The 21,829-nt window shown below is 37.1% G+C and overlaps 2 protein-coding genes across 5 annotated transcripts; both read left to right on the top strand.

The window, feature by feature from the left end:
• Window positions 1-6,510: 6,510 nt before the first annotated feature.
• On the top strand, window positions 6,511-8,114 carry LOC120781581 (jerky protein homolog-like). Of its 4 annotated transcripts, none has more exons than XM_040113823.1 (2): window positions 6,511-6,645; window positions 7,738-8,114. In XM_040113823.1, the coding sequence occupies exons 1-2, from the start codon at window positions 6,592-6,594 to the stop codon at window positions 8,053-8,055; spliced, it is 372 nt and encodes a 123-aa protein (XP_039969757.1). In that variant the 5' UTR covers window positions 6,511-6,591; the 3' UTR covers window positions 8,056-8,114. The 4 variants fall into 4 exon arrangements, with proteins under 4 accessions (XP_039969757.1, XP_039969765.1, XP_039969752.1 ...); XM_040113831.1 differs by lacking the exon at window positions 6,511-6,645 and adding an exon at window positions 7,018-7,166; XM_040113818.1 differs by lacking the exons at window positions 6,511-6,645; window positions 7,738-8,114 and adding exons at window positions 7,018-7,166; window positions 7,222-7,710.
• A 10,453-nt stretch (window positions 8,115-18,567) lies between these two features.
• Window positions 18,568-19,425, top strand: LOC120767290. The gene has a single exon (XM_040093214.1). It carries the CDS (start codon window positions 18,568-18,570, stop codon window positions 19,423-19,425), a length of 858 nt encoding a protein of 285 aa, XP_039949148.1.
• Window positions 19,426-21,829: the final 2,404 nt, after the last annotated feature.

The raw sequence follows: 21,829 nt of genomic DNA, 5'->3' as shown, positions 1-21,829 counted from the left end.
TCGATGGAGAAAACTGGATCTTCAGCGAGGTTTACTCCACCACACAAAATCATAGACCCAATCTCAGCAAACTGTGGGTGCTGCTATTAAACAACGGCCGAATCATTTAAGGTCTTCTGGGTAAACTTGTAAACTGTAAATTGGTATGATAAAATGGAATTTTATATGGAAAGTAGAACTGGGTGTCGTTCGGGTACACTTATTTTAACACCGTAATGTGAATGAATGGCAGCATAATCTTGCGATCTGAGGGCACCAGGAAACTTGTTTACCTAGACGGACGGGCAGACACTCAATCGGATTTTAACTTGTCTCGTCATCCTGATCACTTTTATATATAGTACAAAACTATCTCAAGAGTGAGAATAACCGAACTGTTGCAAGAATACATCAATAATACAATATTTGCAAATTAATTGTAAAACGCAGCGAAATGAGAAACACATGTGTGTGTAGCTTTGCTTACCTACATACATATGTCTCCGTACAGTTTAAACTAAGGAGATGAATTACAGTGCCATGCAAAACTTGTCAAGGTCATACGTGAAAAATTTGTAGCTGTGAAGAGTGTAACAGCTTTGATACAGCCGAAGTTATGGTTTTTTCTTGTTTAATACTATACAGTTATAAAGTTATGCTGGCGCATGAAAGTATTTCCCCGGCTTTGATCCTTACAAATTACGAAAATACAAAACATTCGGTTCCACCTGTACTTAGCCCTTCCTCACTTTTATAAATTATTGCTAAATCCAGAAGTATTTTAAATATTCTTACGAAGTCGTTGTGCTACTGTTATGTTGGAGTGAAGTGAAGCGGAATTTGCACGCATTCGACCACATAATTCTTACCACAAAAATGCAGTTCAAGCAACTGGAAGTTCAACAGCATTAAAATTAACAATGCGCAACTATGTTACTTGTGGCAAGTAATATCCCAATGCAATGCCTTAGTAAAATTTGCAGTGCAACAAAACTCAATACACAAAATATTCCAATTTTATTATACAGGTTACTTTTGTGGGCGAGTCTTATATGTACGAGTATTAAGAATACTTTTGAATAAATTTTTTACAAAACAAGGATAGCTTAAGTTCGGGTGTCACCGAACATTTTATACTCTCGCATGATAAAGTGATAATCGAGATTTCATTATCCGTCATTTACATATTTTTTTTTACTTTGCTGTAAAATTAAGGAGGATGGAGTCATGTGTAGAAGTTCACGCAAGTGAGGAAAGTTCTCTGATCGCCATTCACTTGGGAGTGGCCAGAAACGATTCTTTTACACATGGCTCAAGCCGCTCACAACTTCCGGTCTTTGACCAAGTATCCTCTGGGTAGCCTAAGAACATCCGTTCGAAGGCGAGCTAAAGTGAGAAGGCGAAACATCCCCTACATATGGTTGTGCGCTGGTTTTGGGACCCGCCATGTAAAAAGCCCACTCAATGAAAGTTTACCAACTGACCCCCCTTTTGATGACGACCATGGCAAACGAAATAAGGACTACGATATAAGGGCATGCACCTGGAATGTCCAGACCCTTAATTGGGAAGGTGCCCCTGCCCAGCTGGTTGATGTCCTCGCAAAAATAAAGGCTGACATCACCGCCGTCCAAGAAATGCGATGGACGGGACAAGGACAAAGACGAGTAGGTCCTTGTGACATTTACTACAGTGGCCATATAAAGGAGCGCAAGTTTGGTGTGGGATTCGTGGTGGGAGAGAGACTCCGTCGCCGAGTACTATCATTCACTCCAGTGAATGAACGTTTAGCCACAATCCGCATCAAAGCGAGGTTCTTCAACATATCGCTGATTTGCGCCCACGCCGCGACGGAAGAAAATGACGATATGACCAAAGATGCCTTCTATGAGCCTTGAAACGCGCTTATGAGAGATGCCCCCGCCACGATGTCAAAATCGTGCTTGGCGACTTTAAGGCCAGGGTGGGCAAAGAAGGTATCTTTGGCTCTACGGTCGGTAAATTCAGCTTCCACGACGAAACATCACCAAATGGGTTGAGGCTGATTGACTTCGCGGGGACCCGAAATATGGTTATCTGTAGTACTAGATTCCAGCACAAGAAGATACATCAAGCTACCTGGCTGTCTCCGGATCGAAAAGCCACCAACCAGATCGATCATGTTGTGATAGACGGAAGACACGTCTCGAGTGTTTTAGATGTGCGTGCGCTCCGAGGTCCTAACATCGACTCGGACCACTACCTTGTTGCAGCCAAGATTCGCACCCGCCTCTGTGCAGCAAAAAACCCACGTCAACAAACACAAGGAAGGTTCGACGTTGAGAAGCTGCAATCACAACAGACAGCCGAACGATTTTCTACTCGGCTCGCACTCCTGCTCTCAGAGAGCACTCGTCAACAACTCGTTGTAAGGGAACTGTGGGACGGCATTTCAAATTCCTTACCTACAGCTGCAACCGAAGCCATTGGTTTTCGGAAAGTGCAAAAGAACAGCTGGTACGACGAGAAGTGCCGTCTCGCAGCGGAGAGAAAATAGACTGCCTACCACGCAACGTTATGATCGACCACAACACGTGCGGGATGGGATAGATACCGAGAGTTGAAGAGTTGAAGAGGGAAACGAGACGCATTTGTAGACAGAAAAAGAAAGAGGCCGAAATGCGTGAGTACGAAGAGCTTGATAAGCTGGCCGACAGGGGTAATGCTCGAAAATTCTACGAAAAGATGTGGCGGCTTACAGAAGGTTTCAAAACCGGCGCATACTCTTGTAGAACCCCCAAAGGTGATTTAGTCACTGATGGCCAGAGCATACTTAAATTATGGAGGGAAAACTTCTCCAGCCTACTGAATGGCAGTAAAAGTACAACGCCAGGAGAAGGCGAACCCGATTCCCCAATCGATTATCTCGGAAACTACTATAGTTATGTCAACCAAACTCTACATAGTCGTTTCCTTCAGGCATTTTCATATACAGTTCAAAAATGGAGGAAATCGGATAATAACCACGCCCACCTCCCATACAAAGGTTATGTTGAAAATCACTTAAAGTGCGTTAACCGACTAACAAAAAACGTCAGAAACATTAAATTTTACGGAGGGAATGGCAGAAGGAAGCTGCATCCAGGCTTTTTTTAAAAATTGAAAATGGGCGTGGCGTCGCCCACTTATGGACCAAAAACCATATCTCAGGAACTACTAGACCGATTTCTATGAAATTCGGTATATAATATTTTTTTAACACCCTGATAACATGTACGAAATATGGGTGAAATCGGTTCACAACCACGCCTTCTTCCAATATAACGCTCTTTTGAATTCCATCTGCTGCCTTCTCTGTATAATACGAGTATATACATTAGGAACCAATGATGATAACGGAATAAAACTTTACATAAATACGGTATTTGAGCTGAGGTATCCCTTGTGGAAAAATTGTCGTGATCGGACTATAACTTTTCAAGGTCCCTGATATCGAACACGAAGAGTTCAGTGCCTAACCTAACCTAACCTAATTTTTTACCGAAAATATCGGTAAATCTCTCAGATATTTTCATGTAATTCAGAGGGCATCATTTTTATATTCTCGCAATAAAGTTGCTAATAATGGTATCTCGATTATCACTTTATCATGCGAGAGTATAAAATGTTCGGGGACACCCGAACTTAGCCCTTCCTTACTTGTTTCTTGAGCAATTACTTGAGAGCTGGATTCGAACCTTAAGGAATATGGATGAAGATTGGTAAGTTTTATATCAAATTTCAAAATGAACTATATTTCATATTAATGATTTTAATTAATTGTAGGATGAATTTAGTGAATACTTTGGTGCCATGATGGCTGCCATGGAGATGGATGCTGAATTCCAAAAAGAAGAGCGTAAGAAGGCGAGATATTGGGCGAGTCCATACCTTAAGGAACGAAACGATAAGGGAAGGTTCATGTCCGATTCGAAGCCTTGCGTAATGTAACATATTTATTCGTTGCAAATTTTCGCATGCCACCACAAATTTTTGATGAACTTTATGAGATGGTGGAGTTGCATCTACTTCCGAAACGCAACAGCAGGCCAAAAGATTTTATTCCAATTAAAGCCAAATTGGCAGTGGTACTGGAGTATGTTTTATACATTTTTGCCAAAGTAATAAAATACCGTGTTATGTTTTTTTGAAAAATATTCTTACAGATACCTAGCTTCGGCGGATTTGCAACGCCACTTAGCTTCTTGTTATCGTATCAGCAAACAACATTTTGACAGGATCGTGAATGACGTTTGTGAAGTACTATGTACCGTATTGAAAAATGAAGTGCCCGATTGGACGGAAAAAAATTTGGTAGAAATAGCTAATGGTTTTGAAAACCAGTGGAATTTTCCCAAATGTGTTGGCGCCATTGATGGAAAACACATTAATATAAAAGCACCTCCAAAAAGTGGAAGTATATTTTATAACTACAAAGTAAGATCACATTATATGCCTCGGTTGTACTAAAAAGTAATACGCATTTTAAACTTTTGGACTTTAGGGGTTTCATTTAATTGTGTTGCTGGCTACCTGTGAAGCGAATTATAAATTTACCTATTTGGATATACATAGGTGTTTATAGAAGCGAAGGCGACTCTCATATTATGAGAAATTCTAAGTTTGGTACCAGAATTCTAAATGACAGCTGTCTATTTTCTCCTGACAGGGTAATTAATCAAAAAAATTTGCCGCATTTCATTGTGGGAGACGACGCCTTTCCTTTTTGTAAGCACTTAATTAAACCGTATAGCGTCACACAACTCTCGATAGAGCAAAGAATTTTTAACTACAGGATAAGTAGAGCTAGGCGGTGCATTGAAAATGCTTTCGGCATTTTAACTGCAAGATGGCTTTGCCTTAGAAAACTTTTATTTTGCAAGCCTGAACGATTGCATAATTTTCTCACAAATAAGTGTCGCCGAACGTATAACTCTAATGCGTTTTCTGGTTTTGAAGATAGCACTGGAAATTGGATAGCAGGAGAATGGGAAGTGTTGCAACAACAAGAACACACTCGCAGTCGAAATGAATCCATCGTAACCACTTACCGCGGAAGAACTTCAGATTACGGAAAATACATATATGTATACGGAAAATATTCACAGACTATGTTAATTCTCCTAATGGATCTGTTCCTTGGCAAAACAATGCCACTTTTGTTTAAATTTATTTTACTATGCTTATACTAATAAAAAACGTCAAACCTATAAACTTTTAGTTTTTATTTCAGTACAAAATTTGTATCTATATACATATATAAAACAAAGACGGGGTCTGCGAACCAATTTTTATGGTTATTGATTCGTTGGATTTGTCTCCGCCCCGAATAGCAGAATACATTTTAAAAACAATGAAAACTCGATATGTGTAATGAATACTTAATCTTCTTACATATACTTTTTTCATACAAATTTTTTTTAAATTGTTGTTTGTTTTGTTTTTTAATATTTTTATTTGTAAATTATTTGAATCTTTGAATTTTGATGTTTCATGGACTTTATCTTGGAGTAATGTAGGTATATGTGGTGCTGTTAGATGCTGGATGTACTATGTTGAGCGACAACAGAGAGGTTTGTCGCACGTACATATTCTTCTTTGGATGGTGGATGGTGGTTACACCAGATCAAATTGAAGAAATCATTTTTGCGGAAATTCCTGACGCAGAGTAAGATACATGGACCTTGCGGACACCACAATCCCACTTCGGTTTGTATGTCTGACAATAAATGCACGAAACACCACGTGCTTTTCCTTGCGGAAACACAAACTAGAAATGATGGATATCCAATGTATCAGCGTCGCTCACCAGATGACAATGGCAGAACATTTAGCATTCAATTTAGAGGCGTGAATATCAAAGTTAACAACACATCGAAGTCGACAACATATGGATCGCATTATATTCGCCACTGTTGTCTAATTCACATTCAAATCTCATGTCAATGTTTGATATTGTAGTTTCGATCAAATATGTTTACAAGTAAGTCACCAAAAGAAGCAACATGGCGGTTACTGGTCTTGATCGATACGGTCGATACGTGAACTGCAATAAAGCGCTTTGTATGTACAGTGCACTCGCGGTAACGTGAACACCGTCTAACGTGAACACCGGCTAACGTGAACACGCTTTTTTTACATTGACTACTCTGTAACGTGAACAAACTTACTTAGAAAGCTCAGTAACGTGAACAAAATTTTAGTTCACTACACTTTTTATTAACATACGAACAACACCGAATACATTAAATTTTATTTTTTAAGTTCGGGGAATCCCCTAATATTGAAAAATTTGCGCAACTTTTTACCATATGACAACGACTTACTTCAGTTGAAGGTTTTTTCTTTCGCGGAGTGATCAATCAATCGGAATGAGTTCTAAAAAATCGAAGTGTTTGCAATTAAAAGAAAAAGCAGACATTTTAGACAGTCTGAAAAAGGAACAAGTGTGACTAACTTAGCAAAAAAATATAATGTCGCTAAGTCAACAATATGCAGTATTAAAAGAAAAAAGAAGTCATTTTAAAATGCGTGAATAATACATACCAAGGACCGGGAAAAAGAAAAACTTTAAAATCGTCAGAGCTTCCAGCTATGGAAAAAAGTCTATACCTTTGGTTCATCCGGGTGCGCGAAAGGAATTGTCCTGTAAGTGGATTAATGCTAAAAGAAAAGGCTAAGGTATTGCATTCCCTACTTAAAGAAAACGCGACCGGATTCAATGCTAGTGACGAATGGCTCCAGAGATTTAAGAAAAGATACGGAGTTAGATTGCTTAAAGTATCTGGAGAAAACTTCTCATCGCAGCCTCAATTGGTTGATCCATTTAAACTGAAACTAAAACAAAAAATTGAGGAAATGGAGTTATGTAATGACAATTGTATAATGCTGACGAATCTGGTTTATTCTGGAAGCTTTTGCCAGATAAGACCTATGTATCGCATGAGAAAACTGCTCCGGGAACAAAGACGGAGAAGCAGCGTATAACATTTCTCTGTTGCGCAAAAGCATCGTGTGCACATAAACTTAAACTTTTAGTAATTGGTAAGGCAAAAAATCCACGCAACTTTAAACACTTTAGTTGCCCTACGGATTATAAGAACTCGAAATCAGCCTGGATGACGTCTGCTATTTTTAAACATTGGTTCCATCAATCTTTTGTGCCACAGGTAAACAATTTTTTCGCTTAATTAATAATTATTATAAATTCTTGCTTTTGGCCAGGTAAGATTGTTTCTAAAGCGGAAGAACTTAGCAATAAAGGCATTATTACTTATTGCCAACGCTCCCTCTCATCCAAGTGAAGCAAAATTAAAAACTGAAGATGGAAATATAATTGCCATGTTTATGCCGCCAAATGTCACCCCTCTTATCCAACCTATGGATCAAAATGCGATTAAAATAACGAAGTTATATTACAGAAACAGTTTGTTGGCTTCAATAGCAGCAAAAAACTTAGATTTGCTTGAATCAATGAAAAATGTAACGTTGAAAGATGCTGTTACCCTTTTATCTGTCGCGTGGGATCGGGTCAGCACAGAAACTCTTGCCAATTGTTGGAAAGACATTTTAAGTTTAATGGGAAACGAGGAGGACCCTGAATATAACATTCCATTAACAAATGGAGTGCAGAAATAAACTCTTTAATGCGAATGTCAGTTGATCTCCTTCAGGACTTAAGTCCTCAGGAAGAAGTTTTACGACACACTTTGATATCATTATTACTTTTTTCTATTTTAGGTTGAGTTTACATTGCCAATGGTTCGAGAGTGGAACGATGACCCTTGTGTTGATGATACCACCGAAATACATGAAATCACCGAAATCCACGAAATTGAAGAAAGTGACGATGATGATGGTATTGCCGAAGACCCCATAAAGAAAATTGCCGCAAGTGAGGCAGTTGAAATCTTTAACAAGGCATTGCAATGGGCTGAGGATGCAATGGTTGATCAGAGCGACATGAGTGTACTTACACGCTTAAGGGAGAAAGCAGTATTTCAGCTATTAGAAAGGAAAAAGCAGCAGAAAAAGATAACGGATTTTTTTAATGAATAAATCTTATGTGAAATTTTATTCGCAATTTAATATATATGTTCATTCCCATGAACATACTAATGGCAATAATAAAATACTTTTACATTTAAATGTGTAAAAATCCTGAATTTAGCAATTTGAAGTTATTTTGCGTCTTCAAATTCGACAATCGCTAACGTGAACATTTTCACTAACGTGAACTCCCTTGGTTTTAATTAGTTCACGTTACCGCGAGTGCACTGTATTTACTTTTGCGATTCATGAACGTTTTCCGACGCAGTGCGTCTCGCAGTTAATTTGGAGAATGACCAAATAGTCTATTTCAACACAGAGAACAGTATAGACAGGGGAAACACCCCCTGAAACAAAATTTAACATTTCAAATTCGCGTCAGTTATGGGATACGGCCAAAAATTACATTGCCGAAGACATTTTACATCGTATACGCTAAGAACTGGAAATGGGTCAATAGCGGTTGATACTTCCGGTGGTTTAATATCAATTTCATATGCCGTTTATCAATTCACGAACATTGGATAAATTCTCGTTAGTACGATTCCTTAAATGCATGGGCAATGTTAACTGGCAAAAATACCGATGTTCTTGACTTAAACTGGAAGATTCAAAGTCAAATTCCGGGAGACTTGCGGCCATCGATCGATCGTCTTGACAATGTAGACAACACCGTGAATTATCCAGTGGAATTTCTAAATAAATTCTTTGGAGAGGCTTGGTATGCGACCGCATCATTTGCGTCTCAAAGTTGGATCTGTCGTTATTATGTTTCGCAATATGATTGTGACGCACCTATCAAATACATGGAGCAGAATGCTTGATTCTACGGATTTCTTTTGAGTTCTAGCGATTTGCCATTTGCCATGGAAATGCTATAATTTTCACACGGCCAGATACCCGTGGCATGCTCACGAGTTGGAAAACCATCTTTTCTGTACACCGGAACAGAAACCAAAAATTGTTGTTTATCAAGCTGCATTACATTGAAAGAAAATGTAGAAAAATCTCAAATAAATGATAATCAACACAATATGAATTTTTGTCTTTTGAATTCAAAAGACATAATTTCGCGCAGGACAACGGCTGCGGGGTCAGCTAGTTATTAATATAAATGGTTACAAAAAAATGTTATTCATCGTTGGTTCTTTTTTTTTATTTTAATGCCAACATATCGAGGCAGTTGATTTAACAACCAATCAAAACTATAAAGAGCTTGTGCATAAGGGGAGCTGCAGGTGGTATTTGAGCGACTTTCCAACATTTCCTCGTGTTTCTTGAGTATGTTATCAAACTGACTCCACGCTTGATTTTTGCGGGGAGAGGTTAATCGCCGTCCTAGTTTCGTAAAAATAAAAAGAAAGAATCTAAATATGTATGTCTATCTTTAAAAATATACAATGAATTACAAATAAAAAAAATTCCTATAATTAGGCCTATATAAAAAATTTCTCCAACTACAAATCTAATATGTATGTATATGTTTGTATGTACTCACATAATCGAATGAGTGCTGTGAGTCGGTTGCACTAGTTAGTGACACATTTATTGGGGATGCATGCGAATCTTCTCCGAAAGATACTGGAGTTGTGAAAGTCCTATAGAAAAAATTAATTGTTTGGCGAGCGTTCAAATTATGCAGACTTACTTCCGTTTGTGGGGTACATTCATCAAAAATGACATTTCCTCCGCAAACTCCCAATCAACGTTTTCTGAAAAGGATGGAGCTTCCAAAATTTCCCCACCATCGCTGCCACGGGAAGAATTTAGTATACCGTCCCAGGACTTCAATGATAAAAAGGATATGGTCGGATAGAGGAGATTATCCTAATCAAGGATATACATATATAGTTATAGCCGCAGGATAGTTTTCGAGATATTCGCGTTTAAAGTTAAAAATTTGCAATATTTTAATTATATATAAAATTAATTTTGCACTTATATTTTTCACTTTTATATCCACTAACACTTCACTAATTCATTTGTACACATTTACTTTATATAATATATTGCAAAAATAGCTTTTAATATACATTTAAATTATTGTTGAATTATGATTATTTAAGAATAACAAATGAATTACAAACAGTCACAGATGAACAGATTATACCCCAAATACGAGAGTCAACAACCTATAAAAAAATAACCCTGGTCGGTCCAACACCGGGGTATATCAAATTTTTTTCGCGTAGAACTCTTTTTTGCGTTTTTGTATATTTTTTATTGTTTATCAACGATTATGTTTCCTGTATTTTGGGTATAATATTTCTTTAGATTTTTTTTTGTTTTAGTTTGTAAAATATTTTAATATGGTAACACTGATTATTTGTCAGTTTGTAATTCATTTATTGTTCTTAAATAATCATAATTCAACAATAATTTAAATGTATATTTAAAGCTATTTTTGCAATATATTATGTAAAGTAAATGTGTACAAATGAATTAGTGAAGTGTTAGTGGATATAAAAGTGAAAAATATAAGTGCAAAATTAATTTTATATATAATTAAAATATTGCAAATTTTTAACTTTAATCGCGAATATCTCGAAAACTATAAGCTTCCTGCGGCTATAACCATATATATTCGTGACCTGGAGAGTCTCCTCTATCCGACCATACCCATTTTATTCCCGAAATCCTGGGACGGTATACTAAAGCCGACCCTTGCACTCATCCACTAATACATAAACTTTATTAGAAACAATAAAACACTGAATACAAAATATAAATCACTCGTTTTTTAATTAATTTTTGCGTTTCGATGAGCCATCATCTTTTTAAATTTGCATCCATTTTTTTAATTTTCAAAATTTATAAATAATTATAAATTTCACTTTACTCGTACGCCAATGTCACTTTCCTTCAAGAAACAATTGTTGATTTGATGTTTCTTCGCAAAACCAGGATTGCCATATTCGCATTTTATTGAAAAAAGTATTAAAAATTAGTACTAGATTTCTTTAGAGCTGGATACTAAGCTTAACGCTGAATATGAATTAAATCCGCCAAGGCTGTGGTTTAAGATCTAATATCCCGGATATGAAGCAAAATAGAGTTATGAGACATAGTGAGTCCACGACCGTTTGCAACCGGTTTTGAGCATTGAAAATCGGTAGAGTATAAAACAATCGGTTCTAGCCATACTTAGTATTCCTTACATGTTTACAATATAAAAGAGAAAAAGGATGTTGGGAAGGAAGAATACCAGTTTATATCCATGTCATGGTCCTGTCGTTTTGAAAACAGGAAACAATGTGCTTAAAATAACAAATTGAAAGTCATTCTTAAAAAAATACGACTGCTTTTATGATATCATAATATAATTTGACTTGTCATTGCCGTTTATTTAATGATTTGTACAATTGCGTTTCTGTGTGAATGAACAATAACAGCACTTTATTATATCAGATTAAGGTAAACAAATTACGCACGCTTGTAAACGATGAGAATATAAATAAACGGTCCCATAAAAGACGTACACTCAAATACATAAATTTTAAAACAATTGGCTAGGTAAATAAGTATATGTACAGCGCGCTATAAACCAAACAATCTGGCAGACACAGACGGTACAAAAACAAGCCGTTGGGATGCCATTTGGAGCTGAATGATTGAATGTTACGTCAACGGCAGGTTGGTCATTAAAGGACCTCTTAATTAAACATAAAACTAAAAAGTTGTGGCTTGTATTCATAACTGTTTTATCTGAACTGATCAAATTAAAATGGAGATGTACACAAGTGAGGAAGGGCTAAGTTCGGGTGTAACCGAACCTTTTATACCCTTGTACCTTGAAAGGACTAAAGCTTTTTTATTAAAAGGTATTGCAATGTAAAGAATTTAATATTTATTATTAGACGAAATAATGAATGGATTAAAATAAATTTTGGTATTTATTAAGTTCTACTATAAGTCATACACACACTCAGTTTAATTGCTACACATTGCCACAAAATGTTAAGGTCAGTCTTTACAAAGCTATTGATTAGCCTGCAAGATGTCTGTTTCGGCGCAGAAAGCTTTTGTTTTTAAATTTTGAGTATAAAAAAAAAAGGAAATGCGACGTGGTAAGTCGCTCTGAGCTAGGAACGAATTTTTAAAAGTTTGTGCAGATCTTTGTGCGTCGTACAAAATTTTGTCGAAAATAATGAAAATTACGGAAAATTAAAAAGTGCAGTTCGGCAAAATATTCTAACTTCGCGTGAAAAGCGTGCTTTCCCGAATGGCATCGAACTCTATAAAAAGTGTGGGAACAATTAACAAAGATCTTAATATGCAAGAATTACCTATGACAATTCTGAAATTTATCAATTAAAAGCAAGTTAAAGAAAATGCCATACTTAACTAAAGTATACATGTCAAAGTGCAAGGAGTTTGTCTAAAAAGATTATGAGGACTAATTGGCATCAGGTAAACAATTTATAAATACAGGTGTTTAGTGCAATGCACATATTATTATAGTTCTGTTCACCTAACGGTTGTACGTATCACCTAAAACTAATCGAGATAGATATAGGGGATAGACATAAGTGGGAGTGGCCACGCCCTCTAATAGGTTTTATAAACATGTCTTCCGAACTACTAAAGCTACAACATCCAAATTTTTTAAGCGCAAATACTATAAGAACTTCTATCGACAGAGTGAAATGGACTGAAATCTGAGGATAACTCCGCAAATTCTATGTAACGGTACTGTTAAAAGCTCAATAAATCAATAACTAAATACGTCAGAGATATTAAATTTTATCACCCAGAGGGTATGAGAGAGCCTTATGGGACCCAGTGCGAAAATTGGAAGATGGGCGTGGTACCGCCCACTTTTTGGGAAAATCTCTTATCTCGGGACCTGACCGACCGATTTCGGCTAAATTAAGTGCATTGTATTCTCTTTTATATTTCTATGTCATATTGTGAAAATGGGCGAAATCGGACCACAACCACGCCTACTTCCCATATAACATAATTTAAAATTCCATTTGATTACTTCATTTTCCAGTAAACAAATGTAGAAATAATTAGTATAATGGGATAAATTGTCCAAATGCAGTAAAAACTTTTTAAGACCCTAGGTACCGAATATGTGGACCCCAATATACCATAGTTGACCTCTAACCTATATACTGGTCAATTCAGATAAATTCATGGAAATGCGACTACGCCATATGTCACACACATGTCTCGACTCGAATTTGCGGAATTAACTCATATAATTTACTAATCACCAGTGTGTTCACAACTTTTATAATAGGTTGTCGTTTTTTTTAAGTCGTTCGTGAGTTATAGCGTCGCAAACATGGAGCAAAATAAAGATAAAATACGGCATATTTTACAGTACTACTACGATAAAGGCAAAAATGCATCTCAAGCCTCCAATAAAATTTGTGCAGTTTATGGACCCGATACAGTTTCCATTTCCACCGCACAACGATGGTTTCAACGTTTTCGTTCTGGTGTAGAGGTGGTCGAAGATGCGCCACGCTCCGGAAGGCCTGTCGTCGAAAAGTGCGATAAAATCGCTGAATTGGTCGAAAGAGCATATTAGCAGCTATAGCATCGGTCAAGAGCTGGGCATGAGTCATTAAAAATTCATTTCAATTTCAAAAAAAAGAAAATTTAATAAAAATACCGCAAGACTTTTTTGACAACCCATTATTTCATAAATTGATTCCGAATCCGGAATGGGCAATTTTTTACGCCTAATATTTTGTGGTTTAATTTAAATCTCCAAGTCTTCACCGTGACTTTTGTGAGGTAAGCAAAAAAATTGTATTGTGCTTTATAAGTTATGTTGCCATTATGTATTTTTATTTCTTTAATGAATAATGAAGTGCTTCGCATAACCTTATTATAAGATGAATTGACGATTAAAAATAATAGTATTTTTGGATTCCTACTAGATCACTTATATTTATTTAAAATGCATAAAGTGGTCAACGCTTTGTAAGAGAGAAATAAACAAAATTTCATTCGTTTCCCTTTATCCACCAAACTCAATGTTTCGAATGCTAAGGAAAACGTGAAGAATGTGCGAACTTTCGAGAAAATACTTTCATGGTTTATCGAGAATCGTTGGGTTATTTACTGAACGAAAAACATTTCGTTGTTTGCAATTTTCTTCTGAGCCTGAATCAAGTGAAATATGAACAAGTTGTTGAGACGATTCAGTTTTTAGATTCGAAAATGTTCATATTGACGACAACAAATTAATCGATCAGTTGGCAAATTTGAATGCGCTCTTGAAATCGAAAAAAGAGGCTAAGAAATAACTGACGAGTTTTTTGCGCAATTTGTTAATGACAAGCTGTGTCAATTCTTTAAAGCTAATAAGAACGCTTAGTCGTTTTATAGTTCAGTATTTGTTGTCTATCACTGGTCACAACGCAAATTGCTAGCGTATTTTGTCCTTAATCAACACACAGTGGAGTAACGACCGTACTCCCTAACTAAATCGAAATAATGATCTAAGAAAAAAGGACAAAAACAAAACGATGGAGTTGGGCGGATCAATTTCAATTAAATGTGGTTACATATGCAACGGGACTGATTTTGACTGAGACCGAAATGGTAACCCTACATATACCTAATATAAATATTTTCGAATTTGACTTTATTATGCATATATCGAACAATATTTGAGTTATCTCAATAAAAATAAGAGAGCAACTCCCACCTTATATGCATCTGCTAAAAAAGCTTTTATTATTAAAAATAAAATCGCGTAAAAATAAGTTTATTATTTACTAAAATTTTATTCTATTACTGATAAATTAAATATCGTCAATTGAAAAACTTTTGAAGTTCACTTGTACTCGACTCAATGAAGTTTTAATGATACCCCTAATCACGCTTCGTTGCTCACTATACATAGTATAAAAGCTAGGTAAAAAGAAAGATATTGTACTTTCAGTCTAGATAAATATGTGCACTGCACTGCGATCCAAAAATCTACAAACATTCTTAACTGAGACATCAATTACTCGTACTGAGTGGACCGCTTGATGGAAAATGATAAATGATTTCGAACACTTAGCAACAAGGGTTGCTCATGTGAATGTAATTTTCAGTCGTCATTTGAGAGTCAAGTTTAATGAAGCTCTTCTGCATTTTAAAAAATTTAGCTAGAGAGTTCTATTGACTGGTACTTATGTCCATATAACGTTGTTACGCATCTTAATAAAATCAAACGACCAACAAGTCCAACGCTGCAAGTCTATGAAGCATGCAACAGAAGAGGGTAATTAATTAACTAATCAGGGAAATAGATAAGTGGTAGCTCGAAATTTTCAACGAGTATGCTATGTGCCTGTTCATGTTGTGGACATGTTTATTGCTGAGTATGTGCGTGTAGATACCCATTCAGAGAATGTGTTCATGTTCAATTAACCGTTTATTGTAGGATATACTTACAACTAAACGACTGTCAAGGTCAAAGCTATTTCTAGCTAATTAAAATTTCTGTGACACAGTCTTCACAATTAATTGGACGAAATTAACAACGCAGGAAGAGGTAACAGTGACCATGACTTTTTGACTGAAACTACAGTTTTTAATGTGCTTGCTGCTGGCGTTGGCAGAGCAGTTTTTAGAGGTATCAGAGGTCAGGAACCTAAACCAAAATAAAATGAAGAAAAAATAATTCCCACTACTACAATTAAAATTCATCAAACAAATTTCCAAATGCTCCAATCTTATTTCAAGAAATGTAGAAGACCCTGTTTAGCGAGTAACTGTCCTCAGCAAACTATCAAGTGCGGTCAGAGTGAACACGTCTCATCAAAGTGTGGAAAGTCGGTAGGCGCGAAATTCGAGAGAGCAAATACGTTATCCAATGAACAGTTAATAAATAAATGCATAATTTTCAAGGAAATGGTACTGAGCAACCTAAAATTGTCTGCATTGCTCGATACGGGGTGTGATCTCTATTTACTCGGTTATAATGTTTTAATAAGTTTAGGAGTGTCAAACTGGATGCCAGCTTCACGTCGACGGGATAGACATACCGGTAGTTTTTCAGGTAGTAGGTGAACGAGATATTTGCTATTCCGCGATCATAGGTAATTATATCCAAAAGTGGGTCGATCTAGAAGTGTCAGAAAACGGTGTAATGTTTTTAAAGAACAAGGGTAATAAATCCGAAGCTAGGAGTGATAAGATAAGTAAAGAGAAAGAGAGAACTGAGGAAGCAGATTTAATACGCGAATGGATGTACGAACTCAGCGAGGTTGGGTTGGTAACTGCAGAACAAAGCAATACGGAAGAGTTAGATTTACATAATTTAAGAAAGGATCATGCAGACGAAATAGCGAGGTTGCTTGGAGAATATTGGCCAAAGCCACAGTATAAATCACCAATTGAAATAAATATTACGTTAACGGATGACATACCAACTTATCAGGGTCTATGTGCATTGTAGAACAGCAAATAGGAAAATGCTTAAATGAGGGGATTATATAACCTAGTACCTCCAATTATGAGTCACCCGTAGTACTAGTTCAAAAAAAGGACGAGAACAAGAGGCTCTGTTGCGACTATCGATGCCTGAACTTGAAAATAATGAGGGATTACTTTCCAATGCCGATCATTGATGACGTACTCGAGCGAGTGCCAGGGTATTTACTACATTAGATTTGGAAAACGCCTTTTCAATGTACCAGTTGAGAGAAATTCGTGGAAGTTTACATCTTTTGTTACTCATAGTGGTCAATACGAGTTTCGTTTTGTTCCATTTGGGATATCAAACTCTCCAGCGGTTTTCTCGAGATTTATTTTTGCAATTTCCAGAGAGTAGGTACAAGATGGTACATGCGTGGCTTACATGGACCACCTTATCATTCCCTCTAAGGATAAAAAGGAAGGAATCCTTAAGTTACGCCATGTTCTAGGGCGAGCAGCAGAATTTAATCTATATTTAAATATTTATATGCGTTCAGAAATTTATTTTTTGTCTATGTCTCGAAAGTTCAAGCATTGTTATTATATTTGGTGGTTTTATGTGGTTTTGTGCGAGTGCATTAATAGCAATGCCTCGTCTTAAAAGATTTAATCTTTCCCAGCGGAGCCGTAATTCAATTAGGCAACGTAATATCAGGAGTCAATTATCTGATGAAGAACGAGAAATTGCACGAGAAGAGCTCCGCGTTAGTATGGAGCAAAGAAGGGCCTTAATTCGTGCTTCTCAAACACATGAGCAAAGAGATACAGCCCGTGAAACGGCTAGATTGGAAACGAGAAATCGTCGAGCTTATCATACAGATGAACAGAGGAATAATCTTCGAAGTGCAAGAAGAAATGGTTCAAGTATTGATTTGAATCGAGCAGCGTTTCTATATGATTGCACCATCGACTACAGCTTGCATCGTTTAGTTTGCATTGGTCAAATGGACGATGTTTGCCAGTATTGTGGCGCATTGAAGTTTGTTGGTGAAACGCCTGGTTTGTGCTGCTTTAGTGGTAAAGTGAAATTGCCATTATTGGTCCCGCCACCAGAGCCATTGCGCTCCCTGCTTTATGGCGAAACACAAGAATCACGACATTTTCTAACGAACACTCAAAAATATAATGTCTGTTTCCAAATGACTTCATTTGGGGCGGAAATTATCGAAGAACACGGATATAATCCGACATTTAAGATAATTTACGTTAAAACCTTTATTTTCTATTATTGTAAAAAAAATCTGGAATGTAGTTTGTTAGATTTCTGTATTTTTCTCTGAAATTAAAATGGGATGTTAATATTTGAAAAAAAGTGTTTGTAAAGTAAGTTTTATAACTATGCTTTGACTTTACAGATTCAAGGCCAGATTTGGCATCGCATTGGATCATTACAACCAATTGATGAACAGCATTAATTCTTGCAAATATATTTCATGGGCAATATGGAAGAACAATTCGACCGGCGTCAAGGGATCAACACAGCTACGAAAAGAGCAATTCTCCAAGATCTGCAGCAAATGCTTCATGAACATCATTCATTGGTCAGGCTGTTCAAGACTGCTTTAGAGCGCATGCCAAGTGATGACTTTAAGGTAGTGATCAGAGCAGATAAAAGACCAGCTGGAACACATGAACGCACATTTAATGCTCCAACAATCGATGAAGTGGCAATCCTGATTATTGGTGAAAACTTGGAAACACTTGATATTGTACTTACACGACGCAATACTGGGCAACTACAAAGAGTATATGAAACACACCGCTGAACACATATGACGCGTTACAATACCCGCTGATGTTTTAGCAAGGAGACGATGGATATCACTTTAATATCAAAATCATTAATCTATTGAAAGGTAAGATCAATATTATTGTTTTCATTTTAACTTGATTACATTTTATTCTGTTTGCTTTTGGTAACCAAAAAAGTTGTCATTTTTAATTTAGTAAAGAGTAGCCCTTTGTAGTGAGGAAACTACCAAGAAGGTTAGTTCGATGAATTATTACGCATATCGTTTGATGATTCGTGAAAATTGTGACAATTATTTGTTGCGATTTCGTCGACTGCTTCAACAATATTGCGTTGACATGTACGTTAAAATCGAAACGGAGCGCCTGAATTTCATTCGGTTGAATCAAGCTAAATTGCGTTCGGAAGAGTATATTCATTTAGGCGATGCAATTTGCACAGAAGGAGGTTCAGAAAATGTTGGTCAATTGACCATTTTACCGGCGACATATACAGGTAGCCCGCGTCATTTGCATGAATATGCGCAAGATGCAATGACATATGTTCGTCATTATGTTCGGCCAGATCTATTCATTACATTTACATGTAATCCAAAATGGACGGAAGTTATTCAATTGCTGCTTCCCGGTCAAACATCAAGTGATCGACACGACATCACCGCACGTGTTTTCAGGCAAAAAATTTGGTCACTAATGAATTACATAGTTAAGCAACACGTCTTTGGGATTACTCGACGCTGGATGTATTCAGTCGAATGGCAAAAACGAGGCCTACCGCATGCTCACATTCTAATTTGGTTAGTTGAAAGAATTCGGCCAGATAAAATAGATGGCATCATATGTGCGGAGATTCCTGCTCCTGAAACCGATCCAGACCTACATGATGTTGTAATCACGAATATGATTCAGGGACCGTGTGGCATTATCAACCGCCAATCACCGTGCATGGTCGACGGCAAGTGGTCCAAATGGTATCCACGAAAATTGACGGCAGAGACCATTACAGGCAACGATGTTTATCCATTGTATTGGCGTCGATCGTCCGATGATAATGGTAGAACTATCACAACTAAAGTGAAAGGAAACGATTTCGTAGTTGACAACAGTTGGATTGTTCCATATTCGCCACTTCTTTCCAAAACATTCAAGGCACATTGTAATGTTGAGTGTTGCAATTCGGTCAAGTCAATTAAATAAATTCGCAAATATGTCACGAAAGGGAGCGATATGGCGGTTTTTGGTATCCAAACATCCAATATCAACGATGAAATCACGCGCTATCAAGTTGGTAGATATGTGAACCGCAATGAAGCAATTTGGCGTATATTTTCATTCCCTATTCACGAACGTCATCCCCCTGTTGTACATTTGGGGGTGCATCTAGAGAACAGTCAGAGAGTATATTTCACAGCGTCGAATGCTGCTCAACGTGCCGAAACACCTCGAGCGACAACACTGACCAGCTTTTTTGCGATTTGTCAAAGCGATCCGTTCGCACGAACGTTGTTTTACTCAGAAATGCCACGTTATTACACTTGGAACGTTACATCGAAAAAATTTCAACGTCGTAAGCAAGGCGATGCAGTTCCTGGTCATTCAGACATGCGTTCTACTGATGCTCTTGGTCGTATTTACACAGTTAATCCGAAGAATGATGAATGTTTCAATTTGCGATTGTTGCTGGTACATGTTCGAGGGCCAACATCATTTGAATCACTACGAACTGTTAATGGTATCGTGTGCCCCACATTTCGTGCAGCATGTCAAGAGCTGAATTTGATTGAAAACGATACTCATTGGGACACGACAATCGTTGAAGCAATTATTTCTGCATCTCCAAGTCAGATACGCACATTATTTGCTATCATCATTTCGACATGCTTCCCATCGAACCCGCGTAATCTGTGGAACAAATACAAAGATAACATGTCAGAAGATATTTTACATCGAATTCGTGTCAGCTCAAGAAATTCCGATCTTGAGGTGAATGAGAAAATGCATAACTAGACTTTGCTCTTGATCTATGATATGTATTACCTCATGTGCGGCAGTTTGTTAGTTAGGTTAGGAATGCCAGCGCCAGACCGCGGAATGAATGACGCATTTAATAAAGAATTGGAACGTGAACGTGAATATGATCCACATGAACTAATCCAATCAGTTCAATTGAATGTACCGCTGTTGAATCCTAAGCAGAAGGATGTCTATGATACACTGATTAATGCAATTGATGATGGCAACGGTGGCTTATTTTTTTTAGATGCCCCGGTGGAACAGGAAGACATTCCCCATGTCATTAATTTTGGCCACTGTACTTGCGAGATCCGAAATTGCGGTAGCAATTGCTTCTTCTGCAATAGCGGCCACATTGTTAGATGGATGCCGTACGGCTCACTCAGCGTTAAAATTGCCATTAAACCTTCAAACTACTGAACTGCCGACATGTAACATTTCGAAACAGTCCGCAATGGCTAAAGTTTTAGTAGCATCAAAAATAATCATATGGGACGATTGCACAATGGCGCACAAACGCGCATTGGAAGCACTAGACCGAACATTAAATGGCGCAATGATTTTGTTTCTGGCGATTTCCGACAGACACTACCAGTCATTCCAAGATCTACTGCTGCCGACGCAATAAAAGTATCAAATCTGTGGCGATATGTAAAGAAACTTCAACTGTCTGTAAATATGAGAGTTGCATTGTTGAACGATCTATCTGCTGATGATTTCTCGAAGCAATTGCTGACTATCGGTAATGGCCGTGTTCCAGTTGACGAATCGAGCGGTTTGATTTCATTTCCTTCAAAGTTTTGCAATTTCATCTCATCAAAGGACAAGCTTTTTGCCCGCTAAAAATAAAGATGTAGATGACCTCAATTTTATAATTCAAAATCAAATCGTAGGTTCTCTGTATTCATTCAAATCTATCGACTGTGTAACCAACGAAGAAGAAGCCACTAATTATCCAACTGAATTTTTAAACTCCTTTGATGTACCTGGTTTACCACCGCACAATTTACAACTGAAGGTTGGCTCGGTAGTTATCATGCTTAGAAGTTTAAATCAACCAAAACTGTGCAACGGAACGCATTTGGTAATAAGAAAACTGATTAGCAATGTGATTCACGCGTCGATACTTAAAGGAAAATTTAAAGATGAGGAAGTTCTTATTCCAAGGATTCCGATGATCCCAACGGATATTCCCTTTGAGTTTAAACGAATTCAGTTCCCGATTCGTCTTGCTTTCGCCATGACGATCAACAAATCACAGGGCCAATCCTTGACTATTTGTGGCCTCTATCTAGAAAATGCATGTTTTTCTCATGGTCAATTGTACGTGGCATGCTCACGTGTCGGAAAACCATCCGCTTTATTTGTTCTTGCGCCTGACCAAAAAACAAAGAATATCGTTTACCACAAAGTGCTTGAATGAAGATCTTATTAATGAATTAATCCAAGTGTATCCCAATCTACACAACATAGTTTTCAATATTTTTTTCTGACATGTGTTTGAAGTACTTTATTATTATTATTTCTTCTGTTTGTATTCATCATCATTCATCATAATAAAATACTTTCATGTTTCTATCTATATTAA

Source organism: Bactrocera tryoni, chromosome 1 (assembly GCF_016617805.1).
Source record: "Bactrocera tryoni isolate S06 chromosome 1, CSIRO_BtryS06_freeze2, whole genome shotgun sequence".
In the NCBI taxonomy this organism is placed as follows: domain Eukaryota; kingdom Metazoa; phylum Arthropoda; class Insecta; order Diptera; family Tephritidae; genus Bactrocera; species Bactrocera tryoni.
This window is presented reverse-complemented; position numbering and strand designations above follow the sequence as displayed.